The 12,857-nt window shown below is 44.3% G+C and overlaps 1 protein-coding gene across 1 annotated transcript in view; it reads left to right on the forward strand.

Moving 5' to 3' along the window:
* Positions 1–444: 444 nt before the first annotated feature.
* NIPAL2 (NIPA like domain containing 2) overlaps positions 445–12,857 on the forward strand; it is a 51,110-nt gene continuing 38,697 nt past the window's right edge. Inside the window, exon 1 of the mRNA XM_072851161.1 lies at positions 445–549. Coding sequence (XP_072707262.1) covers positions 445–549 — 105 coding nt within the window. The remainder of the gene's footprint in view (positions 550–12,857) is intronic.

Consider the following 12,857-nt stretch of genomic DNA (forward strand, 5'->3'; position numbering starts at 1 on the left):
TACATGCATATGGGAACAACAACTTCCAGCTCTTGTAACCTAGCACTGAGGAATTCATAATTGACCATTAGATTTAGGCACTGATTTGAAGGAGTTAAATTCCCAGGCTACCTTTTCAGAGCAGGGTGGGGCATTGGGGAAGTGAGAGAGAGGAAAAAAAAGGCACCTGAATGCCCTGGGAAGGAGCAGCAAAACTTTCTGCCAAGTTGCCCTTCCTCCCCTACGCTACAAATACTCCCCAGCCGAGGGTGTCCTGGTGCCCACCGGCAGCCGCAGCCCTCGGCCGCACACACCTGCGTGCGGGGTGACCCCCGCGAGCAGCCTTTCCCACACCAGGAAGCGGGTGCCACGTCCTGCTCCTGCTCACCTCCCCTCGCAGCCACCCGTCCCCACTGGTGTGACAGCGCATGGCACGGCCAGTGGCCGGGGCCTGAGGGCAGGGACATGGGCATCCTCCCCGTTTCAGAGTGGGCATCCTGGAACACAACCTTTGGGGGGCCGGGAGCCGGGAGCGGGCCCCTCTCCGGCCCCTGGTACAGCACACACAAGGTAAGTGCCTGCTGTGCAGCACTGTGCTGCGGAACGACGAGTGGGCGTGGGGAGAGCGGGATAATAATTTCAGCCTCTCCCCACTGTCCTCCAAAGAGCCCCCTTCCAGCGCCCATTTGCTGCTGACACCTGCTCCCTCTTCACCCCGTTGTTCAGCCCGTGCTGCCCTGGCTTCCCCCTCCAGGCAGTCCTTTCTGAGTAGGAACCGGGCAGAGAGCTGTGCTGTTCTGCACTAGAGCATCACTGGTTTTTGTCATCGGTGTTTCTGTTGCTGTCAGTGCTAACAATGTATTTGGGCAACTGCAAAAGAGAGACTGAAGCGGCCCCCAAGAACTAGCAAGTTGTAGCATCTGCTAACAATAAAAATGAATTGGAGGTTGATTAAACCCTTTACCTTTTCCCTGCTTTTTGCTTCACAAACTAGGATGCATTGGAGGATACTCTACATTCTTGTTTTTCACTGCATAAGAAGCAAACCACTGTTTTACGATGTAAAGTATTGGTATAAATTGTGCATAAAATGGCTTGCAACTAACTGCTCTCCTTTCTCTGTGAGCAGCCCAGTAGCAGGTCATAACCCGGGGAAGGTCCCAAAAACTTTCCCCTCTGGATTCTGCATTTGCTACTGCTATCCAGATGGCAGGAGGCATTTCTCAGCCCCATGTTATCAGAGGGAAGGAAAAACTGTGAATTCCTGTGCTTGGGTCCCCAGAGCAGCATGACTCCTGGTCGATGGTTGGTGGCAGTGCTTCCCAGGACCAGAGCTGGGTTCTTTTATGGGAGACAAGACTGTGGAGCCAAGGGTTACTGTGGGTTTGGGAGTTAGGGCCCTGGGGCTGGGAGTGCTTGCAGAGCTGCCGGAGGAAGGCAGCAATAGGGAACTCCCTTGGCATGGGGACACCCACCTCCACGTCACGGTGGGGTTATTGGTTTGCTTGCAAAACATCCCAGCCCTGCTCCTCTACTTCTTGGGGTGGTTGTGTGAGGATTGCTGTGTTTTAAGCCTGGTAGTTTTCTGGGAAGACCTGAATCATTTTTTAGTGTTGCTTGGGTATCTGCAGGCAAGACTGATTTTCTGTGCTTCCATTTACTTGTAGAGTTGAGGCTTTGGAGCAGGTAATGGGTAACTATGGGTCATGTGTTGCTGCCAACCTTCATTTTCCCAATAGTTAATTTCTTCTGTGCACCCTCATTTTCACATTTTACATTTCTGGAAATATCAGTAAACATTTCCTCCCTCCATTCCTGGCTATCCTGGCTGTGATTCAGTGGATCAGCCCAGTTTCAGGTCTTCACATGGGGCTCTTTCCCTTCCCCTTTTTTTGAGGCCATTTCATCCTTTTGGTTTGGTTTGAAGAGGAGCTCTTTGTTTTCTGCCCCTACAAGAGACCATAACTGCACTAGCTCTCATCTGCCTGGAAACATCCCAGGAAAGCTGAGGCGAATGGCTTTCAGGGGGGGATATTTTTCAGCCCCTTCAGCTCCACAAACCAGCAGGAGGTGAAAGAGTAAGATTGCCTTTCAAGACCCCCTAGATATGAGGGGCTCATCATGGCTTCCAGTCACAGCTGCCTAGTGCCACGTGGGCATCAGAGACATTCACATGGGATCAGCAGATCTGACACACGCATTAGGGAAATCCGTGGCACTAGAGTAAGCCTTAAACAATGTCTGTAAACATGCAACTCCCTGGAAGAAGTTAAAGTGCCTGTGTCCACATGGCTGTGTAGTATAATGCTTCCCTGTGCTGGCATTACATTTCTTTGTGTTTTTTTAATTGCGGTTATTCTCCTGCCAGGTCCCTGATCAGGCTAATTGGTGCTAGCTGTCGGCATGAGGGTAGCAGGGGGAATGCGTGGTCATGGGAAACAAGGGTGGAGGTAGGACTTCTCCTTGGCATCAACGTGGATGTAGCTTGGTTGATGCTGCTCAAGGAACTGCACCTCTGAAACCTGCAACACAGGATCCTGTGCTCCCACAGCCTTCCCTGTCTCAGCCCTGCATTGTTTGTCATGGGACATGGGCGTGTTTAATGATGCAGTAAAATCTGATGAAATATGTACTTAGTTACGTGAAGTATTTCCTGACAAACTAATATTATTGTAATATTTTTGGGTCTGCTGGACTAACGAACATAAGAAGCCACCACATGTGGATTTGGTCTGCTTAATAGAAAGTGTATGTAATTGCTTCAAGTTTAATTCTTTCTTATTTCCTTCAGCACTTCCCAAAAATTGTTTCTTTATTTCCAATATCATTGTTCCTGGACAAAAGCATTTTGCAAGGTCAGTTGAGATTATTAACTACAATATTGATCTTGGTTTGACTTTGTATCAGAGAAGGAGAAAAGAGCTGGGTGGCAATAGTCAATGAAAGCTTGGATGTAATACTTCTTCCATAACTCAGTAGTTCGCACGGCTGTTGTGTGTAGTCACTGTGTGTAGTTGTTCAAGTGCGGAAGCTGAGCTGGAGGTGGAAATTCATTTCATTTCTGCTTCTTTTTCCTCCTTTGCCTGTCTCTTAAAAACTCGGAGTTATTACTGGCTGCCCAGACACTCACCTCGAGAGATTGTTTTATTTTGTGGGTTGTGGCAATAAATCATTTTGGCTCCTTATTTGAGGTTTAAAATGTTGACAGCTCCTTCAGATGGATCCGTGGCCTCTTGTTCCATGACAATATATCACAGCCTGTCACAGGCCATACGTGCAGGTGGCGAGTATGTGCAGCCAGGAAACCTGATCCTTCATGTGCTCTAATCAGCAGGCGGTGGTGGCTGCTATCAGGGGCGATGAGAAATCCCACAGATTAAACACATCATTGTGAGGTCTTTCTATGCCGCCTTCTATCGTATAGATGAAATCTAGATTTTGTGTGAAGTGCCACAATTAAGGTTTTTAGCTCATTCTGTTCAAGGAGAAAGTCTTCAGTGCTTCAACTCACCCCACCTTGCTAAGGGCTTGATGCCTAGTGCCAATGAGCCTCAGCAAGGTGAGAGCATGGTTTGGTCCCGGTTTCTGCCAGTGGCAGCACAGTCCCTGCTGGTACTTCTGCCGGGGCTGCTGCCCCTGTGCTGTGAGAGACCCAGTGCAGGAGGGCAGGGAGCTGCCACCATGGAGAAGAAGATTATTTCTCCATTTCCCTTGGCAGAGGAAGCACCCCAGAAACAGTGAGGGCCTCTTCAGCTGGCACTGCCACCAGAGAAAAGAGTTGTCATGGCATATCTTACAAACATTCACCAGGATACTTTAAGCACTTAAACAATGACATTTCCAACCACGGTTTTCAATCAGGGAAAGCTCTAGAGCAAGCCAAGGTGTCCATGGAAGTGCGAGTGGGAGCCAAAAGGGCAGCATGGTCACAGCGCACATGGGTTTCAACCAGGGCAGCTTTCCTCTGCGAGAAGCAACCACCAGATATTATCAGGCTATTAAAGGTGAAGGCAAACCCTTCATTTTTTTTCCACTTCAAGTGTTCTGTACTGGCCATTTGATGCCATTTTTATTGCCATTTTCTCAGTCTCTGTAGGATACCTCATGCTACAGTCTACTCCCTGATGGACTGCAGATGTTAATTGGTAAACCAGTCCCTGAGCATGGGGAGAGTAGAGACAAACATGTCCTCACCCAGCTCTCTGCTGCTGTACTCATCTGTGAAGACTATGGCAAAAAGTTTTTCCTCTCCCCACCCCAGCTCCTTATTCTAAAACTGTTCACTGAAAGCAAACAAGGGTATCAAAACACTGACTCCATTTCACTGTGTTGTTCTTTACCTGTCAGATTCCAGAGTTCACACAGTTTCTGTTTCCTTTATCTTATGGGGGAATGTGTATGGGAAAAAATGCATACTGTTTTCTTACGTAAGAAATGTACGTTATTTTCAGCCATTATAAATCAAAAGTTAGGAAGAGGACTTTGTTCAGCCTCTCAAATACACCTTTTTTGAATCAGTCATAGGGAATCCAAAAGTCAAAGCTTATAATGAAGAAGCATTTTAAACAGTTGCTGCCAGCACCGATTCACACTCTTCTGGTATCGTTCTGCTATTGAGAATCCAGCAGCATTTCCATGGCTTAGTCCCCATTTAATTAAGCTCTGCTAGAAAAGGGTGTGTGTCTTTGGGTCATAAATGCAGGATGTCAGCTGGGCCAGCTTTGCACCCAAGCTTTCAGGCTCTGCCAGAGCTGTGAGTCTGATCTGCTGGGGGTTGTGCTCCGATTAGCTTTAGTGTGAGTGAGAAGCTGACACGAGAAAGTAAAATAGAGCACTGGTTAGAAAGGATCACCCATATCTTTTTTACAACCTCATATATCTATTCTGCCCTGCCAAACATCAGCTGTCCCTGTAGATGTAAAGATCACATGTCCGGTGTGAAATAAGCACACGGCTTATATAAGCTGCAGCCTCCAGGTTAAAGAAAGATCAGCTGCTGCATGGGAACCTATTAATTACTCAAAGGTAAGGGATATAAGTACAGGAGAGCCTTACCCCTTGCCTGTCCCCTTGCACAGTACCATAAGCATGTTTGTATCATCACAACTCTCAAATTCCTTAGGGAAATGTAGCTTTTTTCCTTCAATCACTGCAAGCAGAGTGGGAGTAAGTCATGGAACTGTTTATACCTCTGAATATAGAGGAGGCAGGGGATGGGGCAGCAGGTCTGGAACAGATGCTGGGTGGGAAAGTAGCCCAAAGACTGGAGGTAGCATGCAGCTTTCCGAGCCAGCCTGAGGAGTGACCTGCTTATCTGGTTTCCACCAGGCACTACTCTGGGTCCCAGAACAGCCTAATTTCCTAGTGCTGTGTTATTGGCAGGCCTCTATCACCCTGCCTGGTTTTCTCCTACCAAGGCTGGAAGGAGTCAGGTCCCTGTGGCAGTTTCCCCCCAAAGCCCAGCACAGTGCTGGGCAGCAGATACAGCAAACCAACTCAGCTCCATGTTTTGAGCTTGGGGCACACAGACCCAAAGCAAATGCTGTTGATGGAAGAGTTCATTCTCCATCTGTTCTGGACACTTTCATCTCTTCAGCATTGCTGGCAGAGCTGTTTGAATGAGTGCTTCCTAGCCTGACAGCCACAGAAGCTGATGAGCAAAGACCTTTTATTTAGGCTGATGACTCACAGTTCATTTTGACCAAAGAAGTCTTGGTGGCTCCTCCTGGACACCTCAGCCAGGACACTGGAAACAACTGCCCTTGCAGGGCTGGGGCCATGCTGAGGACCAGCTATAGCTCTGCCGAGTGCGTGTTCCCTGATTCTCACTGGGCTATTTTTCCCAAATCTCAGCCTGTTTTCAATGCTTCCCCTCCCAACAGCTGCTATGGTAAAATGAGTTTTCAGTTTTTCTGAGGACATTAAAGAACATGTGCATTTGGTTTGTTTTTTTTTTTAATGATTAAGGTGACAGTGAGTTAAATAGGAGCTTCGTAATTATGCTAATCTGTTTTAAGAGGTTTGAGAATGTTAATTTGGAAATTTCTAGGCAATAAGGAACATTACAATTCTTGTAATTTGTCAGAAAGTGGGGTGCAGAAGACAAATGCAAGGAAACTTGAGTCACAAGTTACACATATCCTACCTAGTGCAGAAATTAGTTTGCTTTGTATTGCTTCAAAATGGTATCTTACAGAAAGCTTGGGGGCATAGTGCAGACTCTGTCTGATATCCAGCTCAGCCACTGACTACAGGGCTTAAAACATAGGCACTGCTCTTCAGCACAGTGATCCAGAGCAGCAGAATCAGATTTAGTCTGGAGTCAGCAGAGTAGGGTGAGTGCTCCTCTTCCCTTAGTCAGCACTGAGTAGGAAATATCAGGCATGGGACAAGTCTGAATCCCTACCCTGCTTTGGAGGTGTCTGGCTCAGTGCACAGCTTTGCCCTCCCTGCCCCCAACTTCTAGACTACTCTGCAAATAATGGACTTTAAATTAAATTGGCCATGGCTACTGTGTTGATTTTGGTGTCTCACAGCCTTGCCTGGGAGTTGCAAGGTAATGTATGGTGAAGGTCTGGCTGCTCAGGCAAACACCTGTCTGCTACTGAGATTTCATGAGGTTGCTGTGTGGATCTAGGACATTGCTGCCACCCAAAGACATGGTGTTGCTCCTATCTTGAATCTGTGCTTCTGCTGCTTCATTTGCCCTAGCGCTCATCTGACTCCTTGATGAGGCAGTTTGTCTGGCTAAAGTGACAGGAAAATACTCATTGACATCATTTTTTAAATAGAAGTTGCCCTTCTCATAAAATCTCACCTGTGACACTGTGGCCCCTTATGATTTTGTGACCCAAAGAAGACTTTATTGCTCTTTGAAGCTGAAGTGTGATCTTTCTCTTCCTATGCTCTTGAAGTCTGCTTTGGGCATTGAAAAAAAAGATGTCTGAATCTTATTCTTGCATGTCTCCAACAGTCTGCTGGAACTGATTCACTCCTGTTTGAAGGAATCAAAAGAATCCAAATGACTCAAGTAGAAATCTGACCAAACTCAAAACCCAAGGCTTTAGAAAGATGAGCAAACAGCAGACTGTGCACTTCAGTCATAAGGGAGGTGAGGACCTTTGGCTAACCTAGTAACTGGAGGCTGTGATTATTCCATTTGGAGTTTTGGTGACATGTATAAACTGTTACGCTCATGTTTATAATGTCACCACAGATTGTCCCAGAAGAATGGCATTTGTTAATATGAACAGTTGGGAGATATCCTTTCCATTCTGTGACTAATCTGGACTTTGAAACGTACTGCCAGCAGATTCAAAAGACAGCCAGTTGGTGCGCGAATCAACGCCAGGCCTGGAGCAGAGATCTTAAGAAATGTGGCAGTGATATTTGCAGAGTATGCTCAAAAGTAAACAGTCAATATCAAATCAAACAGATGTGTACTGCTTAAATTGAGGTTATACCAGTATAACTGCATTCTCCTCCATGATGTCCATGGTTGATTTGCATCATCTAGGCTAGAAGCTTTGGCCTTGCTTGGTGATATGAACTGTTTAGCCCATAATGGGGAAGTGAAGAGAGATTATGGAACTGTGACAGAGAGAAATCACAGGATCATTGGAGTTTAACTCTTGGATGAGGCACGCAGTGACTCTCTGGCTATATTCCCCTTCATATCCTGCTGTGTTCTGCAGAAACAACCCTGTGATGCAGAGGCCTATGGTGAATGCAAGGTCTGGACCATGATGAGTGCAAGGTTTGGAGGAAACCCCTCCATGTGTGGAAGCAATGACTCACAGCAAAGCAAATGCTGGCTCCTTGGATGTGGCTTCTTCATGCCGGCTGAGGCGAAGTAGTGACACAGAAGTACATCTCCTTTTGTGGACAAGCCTAGCTCTAGCTCTTGCTGACATTTAATCCCCTAGAACCAAATCAGCTTAATGGGAGCTAAATCTCCACCAGAGTCTTAGCTAACATGTCCAATGACTTAACTTATTCTCCTCAAAACAAAGTCATTTTGCCAGCTGATATGGATTGCACTTGAAGCCTTTTTCTTCAACAGCCAAGGATATCTCCACTGGAAAGAGATTCCTGTGAAAAACAACCAAAATATGGGTTTTGTGTACATAACAGACTTGTACCCGGATAGTTAACTCCCAATTAAAACCTACTTTAATTTTTTGGGGCTCCAGCTTGGGAGTAAAGGGATCATGACTCCATTTACTTTGTTTATGACTCTAACCTACTATTCCTTAATGTTTCTCTTCCATTTTTGTGGGGGGGTTGGGTTTGTTTTGTTTTTTTTTTTCCCTGCTTTGGAATTGTCACAAGGCTCTTGTATTTATTGACTTCTAATGACATTAATCTCTTTCCTTTGTTTCTCTCTCTTTCAGTGACAATCTTTTGCTCCCTGCAGTGACTAAAGCACCACGAACATTATCATTCAGTGTCTGTGTTATCATGCAGCAATGACTCAGTGATCATGTCAAGATGATGGGAGCAAAGCTTGTAGTGTCTGCAGAAGCTTCAGTCAAACAAATAATAGCAGCTTTCATCTGATCAAGACTCTAGCTCCACCTCTTGACTATTGCACCGGTTTTGGCTGGAGTCAATTTTCTTCATAGTAGTTTGTATGGTGCTATGCTTTGGATTTGTAATGAAAACAGCGTTGATAACATGGGCCTGTTTTAGTTATTACTGAACAGTGCTTGCACAGCATCGAGGCATTTCTTGTTTCTCATGCTGCCCTGCCAGCGAGTAGACTGGGGGTGCACAAGAAGTTAGGAGGGGACACAGCTGGGACAGCTGACCCCAACTGACATATTGTATGACACCATGCTCAGTAATAAAAGCTGTGGGAAGAAGAATGGGGGGACATTCGGAGCGATGGCATTTGTCTTCCCAAGTAACTGTTACACGTGGTGGAGCCCTGCTTTCCTAGTAATGGCTGAACACCTGCCTGCCCATGGGAAGTAGTGAATGAATTCCTTGTTTTGCTTTGCTTGCACATGCAGCTTTTGCTTTACCTATTAAACTCTCTTTAGCTCAACTCACGAGTTTTTGCGCTTTTACCCTTCGGATTCTCTCCCTCATCTTGTTGGGGAGGAGTGAGCGAATGGCTGTGTGGGGCTGAGCTGCTGCCTGGAGTTAAACCACAACAACTACAGATCAGAGGCTACTAGGACAAACTAAAAAGCAATGAGTGGTTTACAAAAGCATAGAGATGATAGCATCTGACTCAGGAAAAGGGTGCTCAGTTCTCCATCATTTTTTTAATTCCTGAAAGGGAGCATACAGAATTTATCTTCATGACGCCATCTCTATAGTAATCCCTGTGAAGAAGAAACTTTCTAATGATTATATTCTATACTAATGCTAAAATACTGGAAAAAAAGACACCAAGTTCTACATGGGAGAATCCACATAAGGTACACTTGCTGAAAGGTCAATAATACTCAAAACTGGGGAAAAAACCCGCCACCTTGTTATCTCTTTAAGTGCAACAGAGAATATTAAAAGGTGATAAAGGTACCTAGAAGGATCATCCAGTTTAACTGATTTATGTTTTCTGCAACAGAAGGCAACTATGTAGTAGATGTTTTGGATTCTTGTGAACTAGACCCTCTACTCCTTATGTCAACACCCACTATGAACTAGAAAATGGTAACCAATACTTTAAACCAGGTTACAGTTTGTAGTAAAAGATCAAAATGCGCAACTGCAATGTGTCACAGGGAGACAGCTGGGAAAACATGAGCCCATTGCCTATATCTCAGGCCCCTGCAAGAAATTTGCATATGAGATCATTTCTTTAAAGAGTTTATTTGTTATCCCCAGATTTACATCTTAAAGTTTTGACCAGAAGCATCTGCGAATTAAATGCATCCAGTTGTGTGTTTGTGGGTGTATGCACCAATATACATACATGTGAATATTTTAAAGAGTGCAAGACCTCCTGTTTTTAAATCATCACTGATAATCTAGCAGTTGTTTATATTTAAATGAATAATGCTGCTAACCAGAAGGTTCTGCCTTCTGGAGTCCAGTCATTTTTTTTGCATTAGGAACTATCTGTAAATGATTAACACTCTCTGTGGAAATGAAACTAGGAGAGCCAAGTGCGTGAGGTGCAGGAAGGAAAGCAAGGAGCTAATGTACAGCACCCCTCCTCTGTAGGAACAGCAAACTGGAAGGGCCTTTGGGCCACCCATTCCCCTACCATAAAATCAAATCGTTCTTTTAACAGATGGATCAAACTTCATTCTAAATGCAGCAAAATCTTTTGGTTTTTCCCCCTCCCCTGTTGTTACTCCTGTTAGAAACTGTTCTGAAACGCCACTGGCTTGGAAGTGTCCTCACTTCCAGCCTACGTTTACCCCTGGCCCGCACATGTGACACCGGGGTTCAGCAACTGAGCATGTTCACTCGGGCTGTGATGTGGAGAAGCGTTTTCTGTGCACATCAAAGGAAGGGTTAGTTATAGCTAACAGAGGATTAATTGAGACAGGATGGGAAACAAGCCTGCCTTTGTTGGAAAGTGATGCTGAAGAGGTGCGTGCTGGAAAAGGCATGTCATTCCCCTGCTCCTTTCAGCTGGTAAAGGGAGATTTTTATATAAAAGTTCTTTTTAGGATTTGGTAAATAATGTATTAAGCTGGCTACATCGCTGTCAGGGTTTTGTGTATCTGATTTAAGTGGAATTAGAAATAGCTCATGTGTACTCCAGCAAGACTTGTACTACAATAACAAGAAGGAAGGAGCTAGCTATGCTTGGTTTGGAGGCACGTTTCTGTGTACATGCAGAGCAAGCCATCTCTTCAACAGTACTCCCTGTGCCTTGTCCTGCAACCTGATGTAATACTTAACAGCACTATTTACTCAGTTGTTCAGATAGCTCCCTTTTGAGCTTGCCTGTCTTTCCGAGCACAGTCAGAGCTAGCTCCATCTCACAGGGCATGAACCGGTACACTCCAGCTCCCCCTGAGCCTTCTGTCCCCTCCTTGGCTCTCGATTTAGGGGTCCAGGGAGCCACATGAAGCAGGGAGAGGAGCAGCGCAGCCTCTCAAGGTAAGCCAGCCTGTAGTTTCCAGGAATTAATATACCTAGGCTTTGAGTGGTCTGGCTTGAACCTTGCCTTGTACACCAGGAACTAGACAGGGTCAAACAGGAATATCCAGAAAGCCTGCTCCTGGGCAGCAATAGAGGAGCATCCCCGAGCCAGCTGGCCATTTTGTGGGATAAGCTGGTCAGGCAATGCTGGCTTGCCTCCTTGTTTCTCCTGAGGGACCCGGAAACTGGCAAAAGTTTATAATCCTTGCTTTTCCTACTATGTAATTTCTATAGTTGCCATGGAGATGTTATGTGATAGTCCTTGAGAAAATCTTTCTATTAAGATGTTATCAACTATGACTGAAATTTTTAGAGCCTCCGTTATACAGTCATTGGAGAGGTTTTTATTTGCAATCTAACAGACAGTATTAAAACCATGAAATGGTCTTTGATTATGCCTCAAAGTGTCCCAGGATATTCACCTGAGGAACAGTGTAAAAATCCATTCTTCCCCTTCCCCATTCTCCTATTTATTTTTAATTTTGAGATTTGTTTCCTGAGAATAAGAAATCAAAATTTAGGAGTTGGGAGGTTTGGTTGTAACTATTGAAAAAGGAAAAAAATTACTACTCGTAATGCTTGTTAACATTAGAGTGGATGGATATGTTTGTATATAACCTTAGTGAGCATATTGAAAGTTACTTTAGTATATTTCACAATCCATATTCTTCGTCTCAGTTTGTTATCCATTATGGACATTAATTAATCAGACTAATGAATATAAATAAGATCTCATGAAAATGATTAATGCATGGAGATGAATAGAAGGGTCCCACTTCTGTAGTTGCTTTATCCTCTCAAGTTCCCACACCTTTTGATAACTTACAGGCTCTCCTTCCAGGCTTTACAGTTTTTTCTGGAAAAAGATGCATTTTAAATTTGTGAGGTAACGAAAGGTAAAACCTAGTGAAGTCAAGGGTACTGTAACATTCATGAGATAGGAACTTTATCTACTGTGGTCTAGAATCTAGACTGGCGACCTGTGTAAACCTACAAACTGTCTTGTCTCCACTCAAATTTATCCTGACTTAGTTACCAAGTTCTCCTCTCTCCTTCTGTTCCTAACAAAAATGGTGCCAAATACTTTAATTCTCTCCTTCTTGTATATTGAACAATGTCCTTTTTCTTTTATGTCACAACGAACAAATCAAATGTATTTTCATTACATGTTCCAACACTGGTAATTGCCCTTTTACTCTTATTTCAGGTCTCCTTCAGTACTTCATATCGGCCTGAACCCATATATGAGTATGTGAATTGAACTATGAAAACCATTGAAACAAGGACCTTGTTTTCTTTATACATCTGTAAAGCACTGAGTAGAGCCAGAACTCTGTGAATAATAACAGCTAAATGATAAGCCTCTCCTAATTCCACATGGTGGCTCTTTGAAAAATATGTTTTTTGTTAACGACTCTGAATTGCCCTTGCTTCAGAGTTAACTCAGAATTGGACGTTTAGGAGGCATTTTCCTCCCTTTGTTTTATAAAATCCATTGAGATCTGAAAAAAATCCCAATTACTGGAAACGATGTGTAGTTTTTGAAGCAGTATATGTCTTTACATTTGTTGGGAACACCTTTAGATCACAAATAAATGCAGAAATAAAGAAAAATAGGAGGAGCAGTTTAACTAGCCTTGATGAGTGAGCCGACAACATACATTTGAAGTGTTTTTTTTCTGCTCATCAGTTCAATTTATAGACATAGCATGTTTCCATAAATAATGGACATATACCTTTTAGTCAATGCAAATTAAGTTCATCTTTCT

This window comes from Ciconia boyciana, chromosome 2, assembly GCF_034638445.1.
Source record: "Ciconia boyciana chromosome 2, ASM3463844v1, whole genome shotgun sequence".
In the NCBI taxonomy this organism is placed as follows: domain Eukaryota; kingdom Metazoa; phylum Chordata; class Aves; order Ciconiiformes; family Ciconiidae; genus Ciconia; species Ciconia boyciana.